The following is a 23,453-nucleotide window of genomic DNA, read 5'->3' as shown; positions in this document are numbered from 1 at the left end:
GTAAGAAATACTACACACACAAAGGCAGCTAACATTTTTCTTAAGTTTTTGCTTGGCTCAGCTGTACTAGTATAGACAATCATGAAATACTAAAAGACAATGCTGAAACACCAATTTTACGCTTCACCAAGTAACTCTGAGCAGACTGCCCAAACAGTCACGTCAAACGATGTTATATTCCACAGTGGCTCAACTTCAGCATAGAAACATATGTATAGCCATTAGACAAAAAACTTAAAAATAAGAGTTTCCTGCTAAAAACACTGTATTTCCTATATACAGACAACTGAAATGGTGCAGTAGCTCAGCCAGCCATGAAGGCAAGGAAGCTGCTTGCCTTACACAAGGAAGGTTCCCTTACCTTTGAAGCATGAGGGTACAGCTGCTCGTTTCTGACAGAAGAAGGGCTCCACGCTCCAAGCTCCTCAAGTCCTCCACTGCCGCAGCTTGTGAGAGCTTCCCTTCCAAAGCAAGAGGTCTCAAGAAGGGATGCTATGGAATTCACTAGTTAGACACAGCTAATTATTTATTAACACCTTCCTTAGTTAGCTGACGCATAGGTAATTTTGGGTAACGTTTTAACAATTCATCTTCACACACTGCTTTCACTGTGCACGACATGGCAGCCACAAAACCAGCCACAGAGAAAACATTGCCAAACATAAGACTGACTGAAAATTTTAATGACTTCTAAATTTGTACAGATACGCATTTTACAGTGCTGTTCAATTGTTTCACAGGAGCTGTTTATAGCATCTTTCAATTTCTTAAATTTTCACCGATATTGGCCGTAATTTCTTCAGTCAGTCGGTGTGGCGCACTGAACCCTGAAAAGCAGAATGCTATTAACCGTGGCTACAGAACATGCCCATCACAGTAAAAGCCTTCAGCCCGAGTCAGCCTCCTTTTTCCTGTTTGCTCCTTCTACAGGCAGGACCATCAGCGAGCTTCCTTCCCGAAAGCATGGTCAGGACAAGCGAACCTCACGTTCACCGATCAGGGACAGTACTGACCACTGCCGGGTAAAGTTAACAGTTTCGGCTGGTAAAAAACCATGTTATTTACATGTTGAGAAAGTTGCCTTTGTTTCCATAGGAATATATCATACAAATAAACGTTCAAGAGAAGTTACAGAGTAGTACCTTATGCCAAACCAAAAATATACATTTGATGCGTACAAATTTTTAAAGCTTATTACAGGCATTGCAAATGCAGATAATTACATTAAAATATTTTCAGTGACATAGCTACAATTGAAATTAAGAAACGGAATGTTATCAACAAGACTGATCTGTTCGTTCATGTTGATATTTGTACCTATTTAATCCAAGTGTGCAGTATTTTCGTTCAAGTTATCATGAAGAGGACCACGCTACGGTGACCCTAATACTATATATATATATATATAGTGTGTGTATATATATATATATAAAAAAAAAATATATATATAGTACTAATACTATATATAGGCTCGGATGATTTAAAACAAGGACACGACTTACACTGACAAATTCAGTTCTGCTGATGATGCAGATTTAGTACCTAGCACAGCGTGTTGCTTTTACTCCACAATGGTGGAGTTACACCCCGTCCCCCTTTTTTCAGGGGAAAAACCAGACAGCTACACAAAATAACAGTAGAGTAGAATGGCTTTACTGAAACTTTGGGGAAAGCTTGAGATCTACAAGTGTTCTGCACGTTCTCTTCAGTGAGCTTTTTCTTTTTTTAAAATGTGTAACTTACATCAAATACCGGGGGAGACCACACGATACATGACGCCAGATTTGCAGTAACGGAACACCTCCTTGAATTTCAGTCCGCATTAGCAGTATTAACCATCCAGTTTAGAGGCACAGGAAAGCTAGAGCACTTCAACACAGTTTTTTAACTTCAACTTTCCCCCCCCCCCCCCCCCTTTTTAAAATGCAGATATAGGAATTCAGTCTTTAGGTTCTTGTTCTTCCCACCCCAGCAGCAGAGCAACCATCCCTCCCCCAGTCTGCTCAGAGAATGTTGCTTTCCAATACTTGTTCCGGTCGAGCCGAACTGTAAGTTTTCCGCAACTAAAGAATTTTAAGGACCACGCAGTAACAGATGTTGGTCTGTTCGGGGGGGCGGGGAAATCAAGACTTTGGTCCTCCCAGTTCTCCGCTAGATACTGGTTAAAATTTCCAGTTTGAACGCAGAAAGAATTTTTATAGTTGTTTTTCTAGCTAGCACACACTTACTAAGTCTGGCATATTATACAAGACAATATCTTACCTAACCTGATGATTTATACTATGTTCATTGAGGTTACCTGTGCTTAGCATGAAGTAATAAAAAAAATAAACTAAACGGAAAGAGGACAACACAAGGCTAGGAAGACTGTAAGCTAGACAGGGAAAAACTGCAATTTACCATGTGTGAAATTTGTTTTGCAGCTGGCTAAATACGCCCTCTAAATAGCTAAAGAACAAGTCAAAAAGCACATATCGGAAATAAAAATTTTTTTAAATTATGTTTCTATATTCAAGTATTAGATAAATTATGTAAGACTGTTTCGGAGAGAAGTGTTAAGCCATTGATGGATTTTAAAAACAAAATCAGTAGAAACATCATCCAGAAGAAAAGGCTCGTTAAAATATAGATATGTCAAGCTATGAAGCTTAAATTAGTGCAGATAATTTTATATTAAATCCAGATATCCAGAAATATACACAATAGAATCATCCCAGTTTTCGTAAAAGTTTAGAAGGTAGATGATAAAATTGCACTTAATTCTGAGTTAATTCAGATAGCAAGTCATTCCCATTCCTTGCTGATCAATTTATAAGAAAAAGGGAACCACATTATAAAAGAGCAAATCGCGTTTATACATTCTATTTCACTTTCCAACATTTGGTCATAAACGAGGGCCACGCAGTTTCACTACCTGTCTTGGCGATCAGAATCAGAGATCCTTACACCTGATGCAGACAAATCTAATACAGGGTTTACAAATCCGGCATATTCTGAATTGCCATTATCATCCATTTCAGCGCTAACAAAGTCATTCTCCCACTCCAATCCATTAGAATCGTCAGAGGCTGAAGCTGGATGACTTCCCGTCTTCTTGCTATTAAATTTCAGCGCCGCCCGGAGTATATCTTCTTCTGTTTTGGAGCGTTCTCTCATTGGAATCATTCTGTTCATGCCTGCGATTTAAGACATGTTTATGAAAAAGACATAATTTTGAGGGAAGTACCTTTACGTTTGTGTCAGAACATCAGAAGAAACAACAAGAATCCTTTAGAGATCCAGACTCTGGTAATTCCACTCCTGAGTATCACCGTATTTTTTTCTGGTGGTGGTGTTCCCATTAAATCCATACTTTGCAGTCAGTTTTGGCCCAAATGAACACAACAGCCAGTGATGATGTTTTACAGAGTCGTAGGGAAGACAGACAACATAGTGAAACAACTCACTAGCAGTGTTTATTACTCCTCTATATGCAGCCTGCTGCCCTACGTTATGGGCACGTAAATATTAGAAGATTTTTGGTATTGTGCTGTTTCCAGAAAAGCTGAATGTCTGGGAAACCCTGTAGTACTCCTGTAACTTTCTGACAAACAGATGAAACACTATCATGTGAAACATTTTAAACAGCAGCTAAAATTTCCATAGATATCAGGTGCATTTATCTAGGAAAGGTCTTCAGTTGGTCTGAACAGGTATAATTAATTTCACAGAAAATAAGGCAAAACATTGGTCAGAAAACTGCACAAAGACATCAGAGGTGCTATTTTTTTGGTCAGTTATTATCGACTTTATCACGGTGTATCAAAACCCTCCCGCACCACTGGAAAGGAAAAAGGGGAGAATTTACGCTACTCCTCTTATTCACTAGACTCCTTGTACGTTCCCAAATAAACTCCCTTTTTAAATTAGAGTAACTAGCTAACTATTAAATTATAATTAGAAAGTTACATATTGCAAGAGAAACACGCAACTTTTTTGGGGGGGCGAAGGAGCTACAGGAAAAAAATATCTAAGAGGTAAATTTCTCCATCAGACTCAGATGATTGATTTTACGTTAATGTTTCATGGGTCTTTCAAAACATAGCTATTTTCAACTTGATTATTCCTTTGGTATCAACGGCTCACTGAAGCTGTTGTCCATCCAAGATACACTGCCCAAAATACCAACACAGCACTAGTACTACAAGTTGCTCATCATGTACGTGACACCAAAGAATGAAAACAGAATCACGGTATCAAAAAACCTGTATTTCATCCAGGACAGTTACCATCTCCATTTTCTCCTCACACCCTTTGTCTTTCAGTGTAATACTCTTTAGAAACTGTAACACTGCAGGGCACAAACCCTGCGTCTGCTGGGCTGGGACAGCTCCAATCCACAATCTCATTTCAGTACTACCATCACATAACGATTATACACTACCATTAGTAGTACATCGTCACGCCTAGTTCGGTATCTACGCATTCCCTGTTAAGAACCTCCTAATTTGGCAACTTTTCAGTCACGCAATGTCATCTTTTGTTACTGAGTAGTTGGATTTTCAGTTTGTTTTTTGTTTGGGTTTTGTTTTGGTTTCTTCCCCCCCCCCCCCAAAGGCTAGTACCTTTTCAAAACACTGGTTCTTCTCTACTTTGTGTTCAGCCCCCCTACAACTTTGTCTACGAACAGTAAAAATGTATGATTAGACCATAAATGAATATCCCAGATAACTGACCCCCCCCACACACACACTTTTTTGGCGTTGAGTCTCCGTGGCAGATTTTGACAGCACACACAGTAACTAAACCTCTTATCCCGAGCAAGCAGTCGGCCCTTTCAGGGAGACGGTTTTAATACACTTAAGTTGGGCCAGATCTACCAAGAATGTGCTAAAAAACTACTCAAAATCCTTGCACTATTGACTAATACTTCTTTCGAATGACCACATTCCATCCTTTGCAGCCATGAAAACAAGTTATGTTCTCAAGCGTAAGCCATCTTCCATAGGTTATCTTACCATCTCTTCTGCTCAAGATTTGAGGTTACTAGGGAGAAGAGATGCACTGCCATCACAACGACCAACTCGTAAAAATTCTTCCCCCTTGTAGAGCACAGGCTAGTAGGAATCAGAAACAGAACTATGCAGTTATTTTGTTCTCTGGTTTTAGGCGGTTTTTGGCACTTCCCAGCACTTACTATTTAGTTACCTCAAAACCAGGTGAATACTTACGGGTAAGTCAATGTGACAGTGATAAGAGAACAATGAAGAGCAAATATCACAGACTGTTAATTCTATACACAGAATTAAATTTCCCGAAAACAACAAGGATGATACAAGCCCGTATGCAACGAGACCCTCAACCAGTCAAATGAATGAGAAAATTTTGCATGCAGGTATGCCTGGCAAAGACTGAATCTTGCTCTCATCTCATTTTCAATTGTTACTTAGAAAAACATTACATTAAGCTAACACATAAGAGTGGGAAATCAACTCTGTGAAGAAGCAAAGAATGCAATTTTCCTGTTTCTTAAGCACAGTGTAGAATACAGAGTTCCCAGAACACTGTTGCTGCACTGCTGCTAATTATTCTTAATGTAAAATCCTATGTACTTCAACATACACGATCCCGCCCTAGCTTCAGTTCCTCTAGAATGCTCGTAGCTCTTGCACACACTAGCTAAAAAAAGATGCTGGGTATTTCTGGGTAAATCTGTCCCAAGTTAAGTCTTTCAAAACAAGCTTCTGAACCAGACATTTTAGTGCTCTTGACAGTCCTAAATGATTAAACTACACAGATTGTCAAGAAACAGTCTATTAAAGCGAAAAAAAAAATATGCTATGCATTGGCTAAAAGAAATCCTAGCTTATTTTTGGTGAGCTTTTCAAGAGTCGAGGTCTCAAAATTTCGGATTAACCTTGAAACAAAGACAAGAGCTTTTGCGGATTTACTCAAGAGAGCAGAAAACAGCAGGAGCAATTCGGATAGTTGGGATACTCACTTGGAATGCAGACCTAAGTTTCCAGTAGAAGTTACAATAAAAGTAATTAGGGTTTAAAGAAACAATGCTTCCCGAAATACTTCAGTCAGAGACTCCTGACCAACTTCCACATTTTAAAACACAGAAAAAGCTGCTCCTTCTGCTAGTGGCTCGCAAGAGGGCAGCATTTCTTTACCATTAGTTTTGTTGTGAGTTTACAAGTCAGTTCCACAAAATACAGGAAAAGACATTTACTAGAGGATCCAAAGAAATGAATCATTTGTTAGAGAGATAACCACAGTTATCAAAATAAACAATTTTCTAGGAAAAATAATTTACAGTTTAATCATTACACACTTGACAGAAATTCCATCAGAATTAACTTCTTAATCACCTTCCCTTTTAAAAATGACAAATTTACAATCAACGTAAACTGTCAGCATTTTTAATGAATTTCAGTTCAGAATGAAACTCAATGGCAGAATAAATACCTTCTTCATCTTCCCACTCTAAATCTAGTGAAGTGCTGTCATCATTTCCACTCGTCGATTTTGTTTTGGTCATTAAGTCACAACTGCTCTCTGTGTTGGGCGTCAGCACTGTAGCATCAGATGAAAGTCCTACATAGAAAAAAATTATTTTTAATTCAAAAACGTACTTGAATTTGAAGTTCGATATGGAAAACTGAACTTTCAAAGAAAGTTTTTATTGTGCTTTGTGGCCTTGAAACATCAGAACATGTGAAAAAGCACTTCATCCATCACTTCAAAGAATAGATTGTAGCTTTTTGATAGTGAACATCGCTAAGATATTACAAGAGGACATTTAGCAATACTGTCTAATTAGAACTATAGAGGAATTTTGTAAGCTGTAAGCTGGACTTGTGTGAAGACTTGCAAAAAAAAAAAAAACCAAAACAAAACCAAACCAAACCCACAAACCAACGCTCCCCCCCAAAAAACCCAAACTACAGCCAGTGTTTCCCCAAGAATTACCATCAGTCCTCCAACTTCTTAGTGACTATCACGTACTGTCATCAAAACGTACGGATATTAAGTTTATAAATTGTTTTCCTCTAAATTGTTAGTGGAATTTTTAAATACAGGCAGCCAAATCCTCTCCTGCACTTCATTAGAAAAAAATTAACCGTTAGTATGATTCTAATTATTTTGCTAAGAGATGGTTAAAAAAGCTGCACACACACATTTGCACCTTTAACACACAGTTCGGTTTTACAAGAAAAGTTCACTGCAGGGATCTTGCCTCCACAGAGGTGGTTGGAAAGCCTTTAGTAAAATAAAATCCATGTACAGGACTTGTTCGCTTACAGAACTTGCTTTTGAGGACTGGAATGGCCGCAGCACAAGCTGTATATGCTCTGTTTTTTCACACACTTGAACCATCAGGGATTACAGAAGAAAAGAAGTTTCTATCACATTTTTTTTTATACAGATATACACTTTTTTTTATACACACACATACATATATAAAAATATAAATAAATGATGTTTATCTAGAAAAAGAAATAGCACTCTGTGCTCCTCAGAGGCACTTAACATTTAAAGACATGCATAAGTAAAGGAAGACTTACTACTACTTCGAAAAGCTTCATACTGGAATTTTGTATTTCTTAAGAAAGAATCAAGATCTTCCTCTGCCACAGAGCTGTAAGAACAACGCACGTATTGTTTTCAGCTTTATAAACCTCTAGGGATGCCATAAAAGATACGCTAATCCACATGCCCCCCAGTCCTCTGCTACAAAGCACATAAACCTTTAACTAAAATCTTTATAAAATGATCTACAAAATGCCTTCCCATTCCTACTCATCACATCCTCTCCCAGTCCGAGCTTCTGCTCCATTTTTAGGAGTACTGGCAGCTAAAAATGAATTAACTTCTGACACAAAACAACTCTTCCCCTCTCATCTCTTGTCACTGTAGATAATGCCTCCTTAATTTTAAAATCCTTTTTTAACTAATGAATTCAAATCCTGCTACTGCAGTCCTTTGTTTCTAATATCTGGCTAGTTCCTACTCATGCCATAAAACCTCACTTTTCACAGCTCCCTTTCTAAGTGTATTTCCCTAGCTGAATATCCTTCCTATCCCCCTTCTCTTCCATTCAAAACAGGTTTTTGATTTTAGAGTTTTTTCTAAAATCAAATACTATTCCACAGTAAATTTCTTTGGGGTTTTTTTCATCAGTTTTGGGTTATCCCCCCCCCCCCCCCCCCCCGAACACAGAAGGTGGGAGTGAAGAAAATTAAATGAATAATGTTAATGAAGAAACAGGCAGACTATATAAACCATTCAACTCCCCATTTGATTAGTATGTATTTTTATTGGGCATTTCAAACAGGGTTCTGAAAAATAAAGATATTTTTATATTAGCCGAGATTTTACATATAAACACCATTTTAATATAAAACACTGGATTTTGTGTGTGTGTGTGTGTCTGTGTGTGTGTGTGTATTAGTAGCTGGGAGTAGGTTCAATTTTGTGTGTGTCAGTCTCATAACTACACTGAAAACCAGAATGAATGCCATCTACCCTCTAATTTTGCAGGTTAACAGTAACCAGTTTGCATTCAGTAACTATTCAGTGTGTAGAAAGCTGCAATGAATGAAAACAACTCTGACTTACAAACGCTGTGTATGTAAGGTTTGAAAAACATTTTTTTAGTGTGTGTGAGGGGGAGATGAGGAACAGGAGTAAAAACGGTCATGATTCTCAATCATCATTAATAAAAGTTTGATATCTTACCTCTGATATTCTCCATTATTAACAGCATGTGCTCTCTGTGTTATTCTTTGCTGTCTACGTTGCTATCAAAAGAAGTAAATTGTTGAAAAAGCTGAATGCAATCCCTCGGAGTAATATACTCAATACAGTAAACATTCCCTTGACTGCGACATTAGAAGGAGGATTATCCTCATCCTTGGAGCAGCCTAAGTACAACTCAGGAAAAGACTGACTTTCATTCAAATAAAGATCAAATTTTACGATACTGAAGGGACCGTTACATGCAAGTGATATTGTTTTTCATCTCAGAAATCTCCATTTAAAAGAAGGTAGCTTTGTGAATAGAACTCTCAACATTTTAACCTATTTCATGCACCAAAAAAAAAAAAAAAAAAAGGCATCAATTTGTCTAGAAACACGTGAACACCACCTCATTCATAATTGCACCTGTCCTCTATTATCTTCTCTTTTTAAGCCACGGGTATTTTCAATGCACAACTAACACCTGGGTTACGTTTGATTTGTTTTGCTCTGTGTGCAAGAACAGACCCCCCACCATTTAAAAAGAAAGATCTCCTACCGGTCCTTCTATCCCTGTACAAAGCTATACTGCCTCCCCTCTGGTTTTCCGGATCAGCACTAAGTGCTTCATGTATATTAATAAAAGCTTTGTTGCCTTGCAGGGCCAGAAGTATTAATACCGCTGCACCCTTAAGGCAGAAAGCTTTCATGGTATCACTAGGCAAAAACAGAATGAAAAATGCAAGAGACAAGCCGTAAATGCATTGATTTTGTAGTTACAAGAGGAACAACAGATGTCATGGGAGCAGGCAGGGTTCTGCTTCAGTTTTAGCATTTAAACAACTTAAGTTGTCTCAAGTTTTTTTTCCCTGCCTTGAAAAAGATGAGAGCATAAAAACTGGGCACATCAACTATGTGATTAAAGGTAAATCAGTTATGAAGCAGTAATTGTTCACTGATTATGACAAAGACTAGGATAAAAAATGAACGAGCTAGTTTTATAGACAAATCTGATGTATCTAGCTACTCTGTTTTCTGAAAAAAATCTCTTCTCAGCCTTAATGGATCTGTCCCTGCAAAAGAAAAGCAGGGGTAAATAAACCAGAATTTTTAATGTCCGCTTTAGCTTCATCTAAGAATTGCCGTTTGCTGGGTAATTAGTCTTGTGAGACAACTGCATTGGATCAGCTAGTATTTTTCAGTCCCAAGACGATGATGGCTTCGTTTCTTGACACATTTTCCATCTCGGGTATTTAAATAAGTATCAGAATAAGCAGATTGAAGCCAGTAAGGAAATGGCAAGTGTTGAAGAAGTAGAAATATCTCGTAATGGTGGTTATAGGAGAGAAGACTTAAGTCCACGGGGAGAAAGAGACAGGAATTTGGCACCAACATAGTTAACAAGTCTGTAAAAAAAACAATTACTGACATACGCAACAATTTTCTTTTAGGATTCAAGTACCCACATAATATCCAATTTAAATTATCTACCCATTTTGCCAGGTCACATACAGATCTCTAGCACTCTAAGTTTCAGGACACGCATATATTAAAATTCTCCGCTGTTACATACCCTGACATTTAGTAGGGCAACATCAGCAAGCCAAATTAGTTCTAAAGGGGTGCCATACTTACAATGGAAAAGCCATTTTCTCATTTAGAAGACTTCTACCCACAAACAGCAGAGAGATGAGTTACGTATTCAAGCGTGGCTTCTAATTTAGAAAGGTTAAATGCTTGATGCGTATCTATATGCTTCCTTTAGAAACCCTTTTAATCATTCTGGGTTTTGGGGGGGGGGGGTGTTTGTAAAGGAGATAAGTGGTAATAATTTTATGAGAGATTAAAATATCTATTAAATAAAAAAAATCTCTATAATGCCTTCTATCTTAGGTCCCGACTAAAAGAGGTGCACATTAAAAAGACTCAAAGACAACAAAAATAGCATTTCTTGCACAGAACTTCTACAAAAACCAGTTAAAGCCATAAAACAGTCTACTTTTGCTGACTTTATACAGACCAAAAGTGTTAAAAAAAAAAAAAGGGCAGGCAAAAAAAGGTCAGAAAGAATTAACCCTCCCATACCAAATGGCAAGAGGATAGAAAGAGAAATGTGAAATGAGACCTATACTTAGCGACATCAATATTAGATGAAAACGCAGTCATCACTATCAGTCTGGAAATAACAATTTCCAATTCACTCTCTTTTGAATATAGACAATACACTAGGGCTAAAGATCTCCCCTATACCTGTGGTAGATTTCAGACTTTTTCACTTAGTCTAAATCTGAACTTTTGAAAATTTACTTCTCATTGAACAGGTACCACATGTCTAGTGGACCATCTCCTTCAACACGCTACAACTGCAGCCGTACACATTATAGATGAACAGAAAATGTGAACATGTTCTTTTAACATACACATTTCTGGCAACCTGAAATTGGTGTGAGAACACATACTTTAATAGCTGATTAAGATGGCAAGAATATTAAATGCACTGATAATAGGTAACTCTTTGAACTGCAACATGAAAACCATTGGGAATAACTGCTATTGGGATACTAAAAACAGCCTCTGTTTTCGAAAAAGCAGGAAAACATAACGTGGCTTTTGTTTTGCTTGACCAAGCTCCAAAAGCACAGACACCAGACACCTGAAAGTAGGCACAGATATATTAAATAAAGACTACTGTTAAGTCATTACTGGACTTTGGCTACTGCACATACAAAGCACAAAATGATAGAACAATTCAGCTTGGAAAGGACCTCAGGAGGCCATCTAGTCCAACCTCCTGCTCAAAGCAGGGTCAACAGTGAATTCAGATGACTTGGGAACGCGTATCTTCACGTTAACACAAACCACAGAGGTAAGGAACAATTAAGCGAACAAATATATAAAGTACATTTTACAAGTCTAAATGATGTCATCACGTGTACTCAATTTCAGGTTTTTTTACTAGAAAACCATGACAGATCACTTTACGTTTAAGATCAGTAACTTCTATAGAAAGCAAGAGGTCTGTTAAGCTAATTACAGATTAAAATCATACATCTCTCATTCAAAATCTATACTCGGCGACATCAGCTGTTTCAAACAACTCTGATCGTTTTCAGCTGTTCCAGTCAGCTGTACTTTCAAATCGTGTATTTCTTTCTCTACTGGAATTTACAAGCCAAAGCAATTTCCTCATTACATTTCCTGAGATGTAAAGGATATATATTAGGAAAGTCTGCATACGTAGAAACAGAACAGAAGCTCTGATATATATTGGGGTCTTTTTCCCCTCACCTCCAAGAGCTTTTTCTGCTTTGCTGCCCTGGCTGCTTCACGTTGTGCAGCATATAAAGCCTCCTCTTCTATTCTTAACTTCTCCTCTTGTAAGGCTAACTGTATATGAACAAAATAATAATGGTTAACAAAAGCAGAACCTATCTATCTTCCTATGAATAAAGCCATAAGTTCAATAAAACAAAAGAAGAGCTACTAGAAAATAAAAATAAAATAAAATTGACTATAGCTAAAACATTTTTCTTCATTAACTGAATCTAACAGCTTCCCCCCACCAAACATCCCAAGACATTTTGATAGCTAAATATTACCCTGCTGAATAAACATCATTACTAGTGATTTGCTGTAAATGCACGTCGCATTTCATTATGAACTGCACAATGAAAGACTTAAATCTTTTCAGTTGCATATTTAATTGATACTTTATTACAAATCATTCTCAATTCCTACGCTGTATTCCACATCATATTCCATTAATTGCTGCAACACACTATAACAAAACGACAAATTATGGTTTTTTTCCTTAAGAAAAGCTCTGGAAAAACTGAGCACAAGGAAAGTTGAATCAAGTATACTCCTCATTTTGCCTTTCATAAAAAAAAAATAAAAAGTTCAAATTTAACAGATGTCAGTCAAGAGAGCCAGCCTATTCATTCTGTTTTTCAGCTAAGAGGCTATTAAAAAGAAGCAATCTCTGATGCAAACTTAGTTGTGCAGCAATCTCTTTGTGTATCTTGTAGACTAAAAAATACCAACTGAAAAACACAACCCAAATGTTTCGTTCACGCAAATGGAATCTCCTTGTCTTTATAGTTGATCCTAACTACTTTAAAAGAAAAACTATCCATACCATACTAGTTGTCGTAACTGCTTACCTCTGACTGAAGCTTCATATCAACAACTCTCTGCTTTTCAGCAATGGAGTCATAATGTCTGTCTTTCAAGTCAGCAATTTCTTCTTCAGTCAGAGGTCTAAAAGCATGGGAGAAACACAAAAAGACTCCATCTATTATTTACGCGTGACAACCCTAAGTTGCACTTAAACATACCCATATAGTCTTTCTTGACTGGTCCTTTAACGCAAATTCAACAAGCTGTGCTTTTGGCCTGCTCCTCCTGAGAACAGAGTTCCAAAGCTCCAGTTTACTCAAGACAATGCTGTCTCTTCTTACTCTTACAAAGCATTTTTTGTATCTTTATAGAGCACACATTTTCATAACATGGTTTGCTAACAGAACTACTGGAATAGAATGGCTAATATCATTGCGGTGTAAATCTCACTTTTTTTTCTTACTTATTTTGGTCCTCTAATTGTAAATTGTTCCCCTTTCGTCTGCTGCCTACTTTTATGTATCTAACAAACAAGACTGCAAAAGCATTGTAATAATTATAAGGTTTGCTATATTGCTTCTTTGGGACCATTGACAGGGAACAACGTTTTGGGAACTATCAGATAATACAAAGTGTCTAGAATTAGACAACCAAAACATAGACTTCGGTGCCTTCCTATGTTTCCTACAGAGCAGACCTTCAAGTTTCTACTGCTTACATAAATATTATGCTCACAAAAAATTCACCAGAGTTGTAGCCCTAACACCCATGTAACTTGAAATGCAGACCCTGGGAAGAAGAATAAGGATTCTCTTGGCAACATACTGTTTTAACTGTCTTGTATAGTTTTTGCATGATGCATCATCATCTAAACTGTTTTGCTGTGGTAAAGCATTAAGGCTAGTTTGACATGTATGCTTTCCATGTATCTAACAACAAAAAAGACAGAAAGGGTTTTGACAGGAACTCTGAAAAATTTGATAGTCACAGGAGGAGAGCAGAGGGAAGGAGAGGTCCTGAATCCAAGTGTCTTACCTGTGACTGCTTCCTGGGCTTTCCCCCTGTTTAAAAAAAAAAAAAAAAAAAAAAGTTTGAGTTTTTGAGAATCCCATCAATCAATCAATTTTATGATTTCATATTGGGCTTTTTCCCATCTTAGTTTCTCCCATATATTGGTTTCACAATTAGCGGGTAAAAAATCCCCTGTTTAAATGTGGAATTAAAAAAAAAAAAATCTTGTTACGCAATCAACTGAAGTGGCTGACTGAGTAAAACAAATAAGTACTTCCAACTGAAAATAAATATTCCAGTGGTGTATTTCAGGAACCCAACTCTTAGTCCTCATGTGTTTAAATTCAGAGCAGGGGATTGAAAATGTGGTGTGTCCCCCGCCCATTATCAAGCTGTATTACATTTATAAGAGTGAAGTTTTAAGGCCAACATCTCTTTTTCTGAAGTACTGTTCAGCCAGTTTACCCATAATTGTAAAGACAAAGCACTCCCAAAACTTTCCTTAGCAAAGCAATCCAGGTCCATTTATGTTCTCAGATAGAGAGCATTTGCTGAGTCTTACACAAGAGTTACACCAGGAGTAAATTCTCTTTCGAGTCTTCCCCCCCCCCCCTTTTTTTCCCCCCCTCTTTTTCTTCTTTTCTTCTTGCCTTCCTAATGTCCATAGCGCTCTTTTCCTGAAAGCTTTACTTCCCATACTCCCCCCAACCAGTTTTTTCTTAGTTCTTCATTTCTCCCAAAGTGTTAAATATTCATTCCTAGAGCAAGCAAAACTCCAAGTAAAAAAAAACCCGCAATTTAAGTCTACAACATAGCATAAAGTGGGAGGAAGATACAGATCTTGGAACCGTTTTTTAAGAGTGGTACTAGCAGGTTTCACATTCTGATCCAGGTACCTACCTCATCACTTTCCACCAGGTTCTCAAACTGCAGAGAAGAAGAAGTAAACAATCTTTACAATTCAATATAACAAGTCATTAAACACACACAGGAAATGTGATTGCTTATTTAATCTGTCTTGTAAAAACACTACTCCAATGATAACAGTGGGACTGCAATACCATTTATGAAAACCCCTACTTTCAGGGAAAGTATTACTTTTAGACTAGGACCCATCTTCTTACCAATGTTCCTTTTCTTAAACATTACATTCTCCTAAAAGAGTCAAAATTAAAAAAAAAAAAAAAAAAAAAACCTCATGTATTTCACTACAATTTATGTGACGGCCCTGATAAAAATGAAATATCATTAGCTTATAAGAGTGCTAATAATTCTGTGTCTCTGAAGCATTATAATATAAGCAGTGGAAGGAATGTTATGGCTCTGACATACACCAAAGCACCCGCTCCATTTAAAAACGCAGAAGATGTAAGGGGTATAGTGCATGCAACCTCTACCTCGCGTGGCAACTGTGATGCTTATCAAAAAGTACTTGAAGATGTATTCAATTTACAGAAAAGAGTTACTTTCTACCCAGAATTCGAAAAACAAACAAGCAACAGCAGCCCCTCTCCCAGCTTTGCACATAAGAAACTAAAGGTTAATAAAGGTAATGTAAAGCTTAATCATAGGAAGCCAAAAAAACCCCCAAACCGGGCAAGAATACACGGGGCATTCCAAGCTGCACAAACTCAACCAGCAAAAGTTTAACTATCACATAAAAACAAATCAAATGGAAATTCTCCGTACTATGTTCAGTATCGTCATCTTACATGTAGTCAATACACCAGACATGGAGGTCAGTACCCCCAGCAAGACTCCTTATTGACCTGTATACCGACTAATTGCTGTAAGCAGAATATCAATAACAATCCGGGAGGAGGAGAGAACCTTCTTCTCCCTATTATACTTCTGCTGCAGGAACCCTCTCTCACAACTGGAAGTTGCATGCCAAAACAGATTTCCCCACCATATACGTCTGCCCCCTTTCTTGAAAGCCAAAGCATCAATCACAGTTATTAATGTTATTCTCAGTAACGGGGGCAATCTGAAAGGTCTAGGACTTTTAGACCATAAGGAACACTCAGAGAAAGTAAACCAGGTTATTCTGAGACTCTCAGACAAATTAACTTTACACTACCCTTGGCAAAAAGGCGTGATACTCAGCGGCCGTTAACAAAGTGGACTACACATGCAACTAACTATAAAGTAACCTCATCAGATTCTAGCTTTTTGTAGAATCGGATTCACGATCCCACAATCAAGAGCTAAACATCCTGCGTTTACACAAGCAGAAAAGAAAAATCACTCCCAACACAGCAGTTATGAAAGATGCAATAGGCCGACTTTAGAATGCTCTGGTGCCGAGCATCAGACCACAACAGATACTTCTTTCCAAAGGATAGATTAAAGGGAGATAATGTATTAATGGTCTGAGGTATATAAGAACCACTCTCTTGCCACCCAGTGCGGCATGAATTTGGTCTGGAATAACCCAGAATATTTCAGTGTACGTAAACTGCAAAAAGTGTTAAAGGCATTGCTAGAATTCAGCTTTTTCCACTTTTGTTTTTTTTTTTTTTTTTTTTAATTACTAGAAATGTAAGCACTCACCTCTATAGTGAAGTGTTCTCCTGTTGAACATGTTCTAAAATACTTTGATCTGGAAAAATAAGTCTACAGTTACACTACAGAATAGTCTTCAAGTCACAGCAGAAGGAAAACGAGCCTGATCATTTTAAATAGCTTTTGAAATATGTTAAGTAAGTATAAAACAAACATACAATCTTCATGTATTAAACACATTGACTTGTTAACCTGTGCTCTGCATCGCTACCAGAGCGGAAAGAGGCAAAAGCATGTAAACGTCTTCTATAGAACTGGAGAAAAGACAAACACCCTCAAGTCAGAAGAAATCACTTATCAGGATGCTGGGCTTGACATTTACAGACGTTTAGCGTGTTCTGCAATACTTTTAATACATTTTTCTTGAAAAACATTATTCCAGGCAATACCTGAAAACACTGTTGCTCATCATGGCACTTCGCTCTTTACTAGCACAGCATCTTGTACAACATCGATGTCAAACAATACATTTTATTTTGACGGCTTGGCACAGCTAGAAGGTTGAACCTCAGAGAAAAGCGTCTACAAAGAGGCCAAGACAACGCTTTTCAACTACAAGAAGTTATTCACAGTCTGTAATTTTATACAGGGAATCAGTCTCCTGCTTGATTCTTTCACTATCTTAACACTGTCCTCTATATTAAGTTACCTGAATACATTTTTACCTAGTGAAAGAGGTTTGGCTGTCATCCAAAAGACCATTCAAAGGTATACTGGTGCTTCAGTACCACACCCATTTCATTGAACTACTTTAAAAAACAGAGTTTCCCGTTGGAAGTGCTGAGTGGTATCAGGAATAAACCCAGGGCCTCAGGCACTTCTATACTTGTACAAAAGATCGTTCTGTACTCGCAACCAACACCTACTTCTACTATACTAAAAGCAACAAACCAGCCAAAGCCTGAATTATTTTAATCATATCGTATTCCATCTCCATCGTATTTTTCTTTGGAAGTCAGCTAGGGCACGTCTCCCCTGGCAACTTGCTGCACAACCCACTTCGTTGTTGCGCAACCTTTCCTTCCATACAGCAGCGTACCTCGCAGTGCAGAGCTGCCACTAAGAATGGTTTCCAGCCGATTCATTGCTATGAAACCAGAGGTAAAAGGCCACTTAAATTCATGCACTACATCGCAAGTATGATTGGGACACGTGGCGTGAGCACTTAAAGCAATTTCTCCGCTACCCCTCTGTGTAACACTTTGGTGTGCAGAGGCTGGTAACATTACGAATCTAATTTAATAAAACTGTTACAGGAAATTGTTTCAGAACTATTTATGTTGTTAACAAAAGCATACTTCCAGTTTACAGCATCAGGCGCTAACTAAATTATGCTCAATTTTACAAACACATGAGCTGCGGTCAGATTAGTTGCAAGAATTCAACAGTGAACCTACAGAAAACTAAGACAATGTGGTGCAAGCTTACTAAATGTCATTACAAATAGCCCAACAGCAATGACACTTCAAGGCAGATCAATGCTTTCTGCTAGCTGCTGAACAGGGACTCAGTAACAGAGGACCTAATTCTGTGCCAGAGTTTGAGCCCTTAAATCCCAGAGCAGCTATGGAAGATTGAGGTCATTAGGGACAGAAATGGAAGACCCATCAACTTCACCCCCATACATAACAACTTCAACTGAAATAAAATAGTAACCTATTAAAATGCTTACAGCTTTTATTCTTCTCCTTTAAGCTCTACTGCGTCATTATTTTCGAAAACAGACTTGAGAAACACTTAGGTTTGACAGGTCCTAGAGAAAACAGTTCAGCGAACGGGCCACAGGACCTATGGAGACTGTCAGATCAATCTTCAAAGACCTAAAGCTATTAAAGAGAGTAACTTTTCAGCACTCCATACATACATTTGCTTTATTCTCCTTTTATGCAAAGTCATGTTACCATCTTTTATTTAAAAAAACCCCAACAAACTTACACAGATTACATGTGGGGGAAAAAAGTCACTAAAAATGACATTTAATCTATTAAAACCAGGGCATGAGTTAAAATTACTTTTTCCACACTAGTGACAAAAAAGATAGTTTCAATTTTGCTATGTGATAATCCCTCCCAAACTAACCAAACAAATAACCTAGAAACAAATGACATTTATTCTTCTTTTTTTTTTCCCCCCTTCTTTTAAACACTGCTCTAGGAGCGAAGAGGAATACTTATGGTCAAATACAGTGACAAATTAGCTATGACCTACTTCCTAATTATGGCTGCAGCTTGTAGTACTTTGAGCAAAACTATTTCAACCAAAGCATAAGGACACTCCCTAAAAAAAATAATAAAAAATTACCAACTGAAAGTTTGGGGTTTTGCAGCAAGTTAAACTTATACTACACTTAAGAACGTTTTGGTGTTTCATTTCTCTTTACGCATGCTCAACTTGAACCCTAAAATCATTGCAGCAATTCATACGCAAATCTCCAAGATTTTAAGCACAATTCCAAGCAAAGGCAACTTCTAATCTTGCAGGATATTGAAACACTTGTTAAAAACTATATCCTTAATTATTTAATTCCAGTTTATTTCTTACAGTTAAATCTTGGAGCATCTAAGAACAATGAAGCACTAGTTTGGGCATGGGGGGAATGTGAGTGATTAAAATAATCACAATTAACTTGATAAGCTACATTATGACATTATGCTGTTCCAAAAGTAGCTAAATCTGCAGAATTTGATAGCAATCTAACTCGCAAGCTTACAAAATTTATAAGACACATTTTTACACTTTTGTTTTTAATACAATTCCCTGCCTCTCCCACCACACAGTGGAAGGAAAATATCTAAATTGCTCAACACTCCAGTACTGTTCCGTAAACTACAAGCACACCCAAAAAACAAAGATGATCTGAGACATGTGCCAGCTACCTGCAAGAGGGAGCACTGATGATTTTTTTTTTTCATAAACTGATCCCTGTATACAGTATTCCAGGTTCAGGCTTCAAAAGCCAATCCAAACAGGAGCAACCCCTTCCACTGGAAAAGTCTGTTTTCTGTACCATCATATCATTTATCCACGACTTTCGCAACAGGCCATGCAACACCTGTAGTACGTAACAGTTCAACGTTACAACAGCAGACAGTAAGATTTACTTCACTGGTAAGGATGGTCTGATATTGGGCTAATAGAAGCAATGCATACACATATGAGTAGCTAAGCCACCATGGCAAACAAACTTCTTCTTTGAGAGTATGATCATAAAAATTTCTTCACTAATTCCCTGCCATTTAAGACAATGGCATTTCTCATAATTCTGTGCATCAGCATTCATATTTGCCATTCTGAAACCCAAGCAAGCAGTAAGCCAATAAGGCTTACCCACGAAAGGTACCGAAACACACGATGAAGTCAGGCTAGTAAGCCAGTAAATTCAGCAACCCTCTGCTGAAAACCAATTGGAGACTATGAGACAGTGCGGCAGGCAACTAAAAAATGACACTTCACGAATGAAACATGCACCAAAGCCAAGTACTAGAACAAATGACACTGCAAACACCAATGAATAGACAAAAGGCTAACAGAATACTGCAAACATACAAGAAAAAAAGAATACAAGGGAAAAAAAACCCAACAATAAAAAAAATATAGGCAATAGTCACTTTAGACCAGAGGGAAAGATAAAAGATAACCATGCATCTAGAATTTGCCCTTATAGCCAAGGCCACCTTGCGCCTTTTTGGACTCTCGCTCCTATCATAAGTCAGTTAAAAGGGGAGGGGGGGAGGATAACAGACCAAAGAGACCCCACAACCAAAGCAATAATTTACAGGGTAAGTACACGCTGCCGGAGCCTTACTGTCACTACCGCCGACTGCTAAAAAAAGGCTATAAGCCTGTGAGCGGAGACTCAGCAAAACACACAGGTGAAGCAAGAACCTTTCAAGTATTACCTGTTTTTCTCAGAATATAGCACAAGAAACAGATACTTAAGTGCCAGCTGTCGAGGCATTTCAGATGCTCTCATACCCTATGCTAGAGAGTACTAAGAATACAAGCAGGTATCCTCCACACACACTATCCTGGTCTTTCACCCATTTCTTTTAAAAGTATTGGTAAAAGGTCTTCAGGACAAGCAGAACATCAGGGTTGCCTGCTAGAGCGGGTATGAAATCAGAGGCCACGAGTTTGCAGCACGTAAAATGCTCAGCCTATTTGTCTAGAACGACTTCAATCCTAACACACCAGGCAAAAATAAGTGATATACAAGTATCAAACATTGGTAAGCATGTGGAAGAAAACCAAGTTCTTGTACAGGTAACCTATCCTTCCCCTGTTTATACCCTGCTTTTCCATGAACTGGTTGTTGCAGAACAAAACCACGGATTACACATTCACACGATAGACGACAGTTTATTCGGACCATTCTGCTCCTGATCTTTTGTAATAGTCACCCTTTATCCCAACACAGTCTCAGCCTCTGACTCCCAGAGAACACAAGATCATATTCCAGAAAAACATGGTGGTTTTCCATCTTTGCACAAACACAGCAGCCTGCACAGATTCTGGCAAATGACCTGAAAAATCAAAGTTGCTTTTTCTGGAAAAACAACGCTGGAAGAGGGCTAAGGAGTAAGAACGACCCCGCAGTTAACCTAAGCCATCCCTGGAAGCGTTATTACCATCAACCGTGCAACCTGCACAAAGCCGAGCAACCTTTTGAGGGTATTTCATCAGCTGGAGCTGCCAAGGCAGAGGCTACATAGGCTTTTTCTTGCTCTCTCCCCTCTTCAGTCTGCTGCTGCGGGGAGGAGGCGAAGGGGACAGCCCGGAGACCCTGCATGAGGTGGCCTACCGGCCCACCTCACCTGGCTTCTGGGCCCACACCGGGCACCCCAACACCTCCCCGGCCTTGTCACCCCTCGCTGCTACCCCAAGGCAACCCACGTCCCGCTGTCGGAGCCCCCGGCGAGGGACCGGCCGCCTCAGGGGCCTCCGGCTCGGCCGCCTCGCCTCACCTCCCGCCGAGGAGGGGAGGGAGGGGAAGGCGGAGCCGGGCGGGCCCAGCACCTCCCCGCCCCGGGGAGGGGAAAGGGGTAGCCGCTTTCCCTGCTTACCCTCCGCCTCGTTGGAGCCGGCCGGCTTCCCTCCGGAAGAAGAGCCCGCAGCACCACTGCGCCCAGCAGTTCCCCATCGCATCCTGGGCGGCGACAACGGCTCCACCTCCCTTCAGGCGGCTTCAAACCGCCGCTGCCATCCAGGACCGCGGAGGGAAAGAGGAAGGGGAAACGAAAAGAAACAAAGGATCGGGAGGCGGGCGGAGGCTCCGGGCCGACAGCCTCATGGCCGCGGCGCAGAGGCGGATGCCGCATGCCCTGAGCGCCGGTACCGCCCCCGGCGGCAGCGGCCCGCCTCTTCCCGGGCGCTGAGGCGATGGCGGGCGAAGGGCGGGAAGCGAGGGGGGCGGCCGAACGGCCGCCCCCCTCGCTTCCCGCCCTTCGCCCGCCCGCCTCCAACCCCCCATCCCGTCAAACCTGGACATTTCCAAGGCTCTTCTCCTTCAGGAGGGCGACCAAAGGTATTTATTTCCCTTCCAGGCGTCATCTCAAAGGAAGAAACACAACAGGAAGGTGAGGTGATTTGAGGTTATCTTCTGCGGGTGTTAAAACTCCCCTGTGTGAAACCGAAGCGGGCGTTGAGGTTCCGTCACCTGGGATGGGTAAAAAAAAATCAGGCAGTTTACCGCAAAACTACCTCAAAAAGAAGGCAGTCGCACCTGCTGTATCATCACCACCGCATGCCACAAGTGTGATTTTTTTTTTTAATTTATTTTGTTCCCATTTTGTGCCATGAAGACAAATAGGGTATATGGTGAAATCCCGTATCTTGGCACACGTTCACTACGGTTTGTATGCTGTGTGCAAACAAAAATTCCTTAATAAAAAACAAAACCCACCGTTGTAATTTCAGCCCTAAAAGGTCACAGAATCGTTTAGGTTGGAAAAGGCCTTTCAGATCGTCGAGTCCAACCGTTAACCCAGCACTGCCAAGCCCACCACCAAACCATGTCCCTCAGCACCACATCTCCCCGGCTTTTAAATACCTCCAGGGACGGGGACTCAGCCCCTGCCCTGGGCAGCCTCTTCCAATGCTTGACAACCCTTTTGGTGAAGAAATTTTTCCTAATATCCATCCTAAACCTGCCCTGGCACAACTTGAGGCCATTTCTTCTTCTATCGCTCGGGGCACCAGACTCCTTCATCCCTAACTTCTCTTAAGTCGTTGGATATTTCATTATCAAAAATATTAAACAACTAGTTGTGTGTGTGACCCATCTAAAACCCAATATCTACACGATAGGGGCTATCGCTGTTCATCTTACTGAGGTTTAACGGCAAGAACGGCGATGGATGATTCTGGCAGATACCATGATGCCTGAAAATTTCTGGCAAACAAAATCGAAAAACAAAATCAGAACTGACACTGTGTTGACGCTCTCGAGATGAACATTTCTGAGAGCTGCAGCAAGACAAACAAGGTGTGGGAGGCACAAAGCACAGCCACGTGTTATTTGGTATAAAAAGCTAAACAATATCTAAAAGAAATGCCATTGCCCCACATTCAAAGGATCCAGAATCCACATTGACAGAAATCGTATCAGTTGCACTGGGCTCAGAACACTAAAAATGTCAAACTTGTATTGTAGATACTTAGAAAATGAAACTATCCAGTTATTTCTTGGTTTAGATACGGGGCTGTGTTCACCCTAAAACTACCAATGTAATTCTCAGAAAAAGAAAGCCTTTCTAGCTATTGACTTTAAAACTCTTTTGCCCCTTTCTCATTAACCTGATGCATGTCCTTTCCTGCGGTCATGGAAGATCAGAAGAGCTGACAGTGGCCTGCATTTTAAAGAAGAAAAACATGCCAGGGTTCCAAAAGCCAGTATAAAAAAGCATCGCCAGTAATTACATTTCTGAGGAGAGGAATCCTCAGTTCAAGGTGCCTGTTGGCTATAGGCCATCACATTATAAGAGAGAAAAAAGGGTTTCTCTCAAATTATCAAGACAGAAGTCGGTCAATGCCAT

At 39.4% G+C, this 23,453-nt stretch overlaps 1 protein-coding gene across 1 annotated transcript; it reads right to left on the bottom strand.

The window, feature by feature from the left end:
* Positions 1–2,003: 2,003 nt before the first annotated feature.
* Positions 2,004–21,735, bottom strand: AP1AR (adaptor related protein complex 1 associated regulatory protein). Its single transcript, XM_082315129.1, has 10 exons — positions 21,483–21,735; positions 16,408–16,456; positions 14,755–14,781; positions 13,879–13,904; positions 12,888–12,984; positions 12,013–12,111; positions 8,725–8,786; positions 7,551–7,624; positions 6,451–6,579; positions 2,004–3,176 (listed from the first exon to the last, which is right to left on the bottom strand). Exons 1-10 carry the CDS (start codon positions 21,557–21,559, stop codon positions 2,911–2,913), a joined length of 906 nt encoding a protein of 301 aa, XP_082171255.1. The 5' UTR covers positions 21,560–21,735; the 3' UTR covers positions 2,004–2,910.
* Between the last annotated feature and the right edge of the window lie 1,718 nt (positions 21,736–23,453).

Source organism: Platalea leucorodia, assembly GCF_965183815.1.
Source record: "Platalea leucorodia genome assembly, chromosome: 6".
NCBI classification, from domain to species: Eukaryota; Metazoa; Chordata; class Aves; order Pelecaniformes; family Threskiornithidae; genus Platalea; species Platalea leucorodia.
The sequence above is the reverse complement of the archived record's forward strand: the minus strand, read 5'-3'. Positions and strand labels throughout refer to the sequence as shown.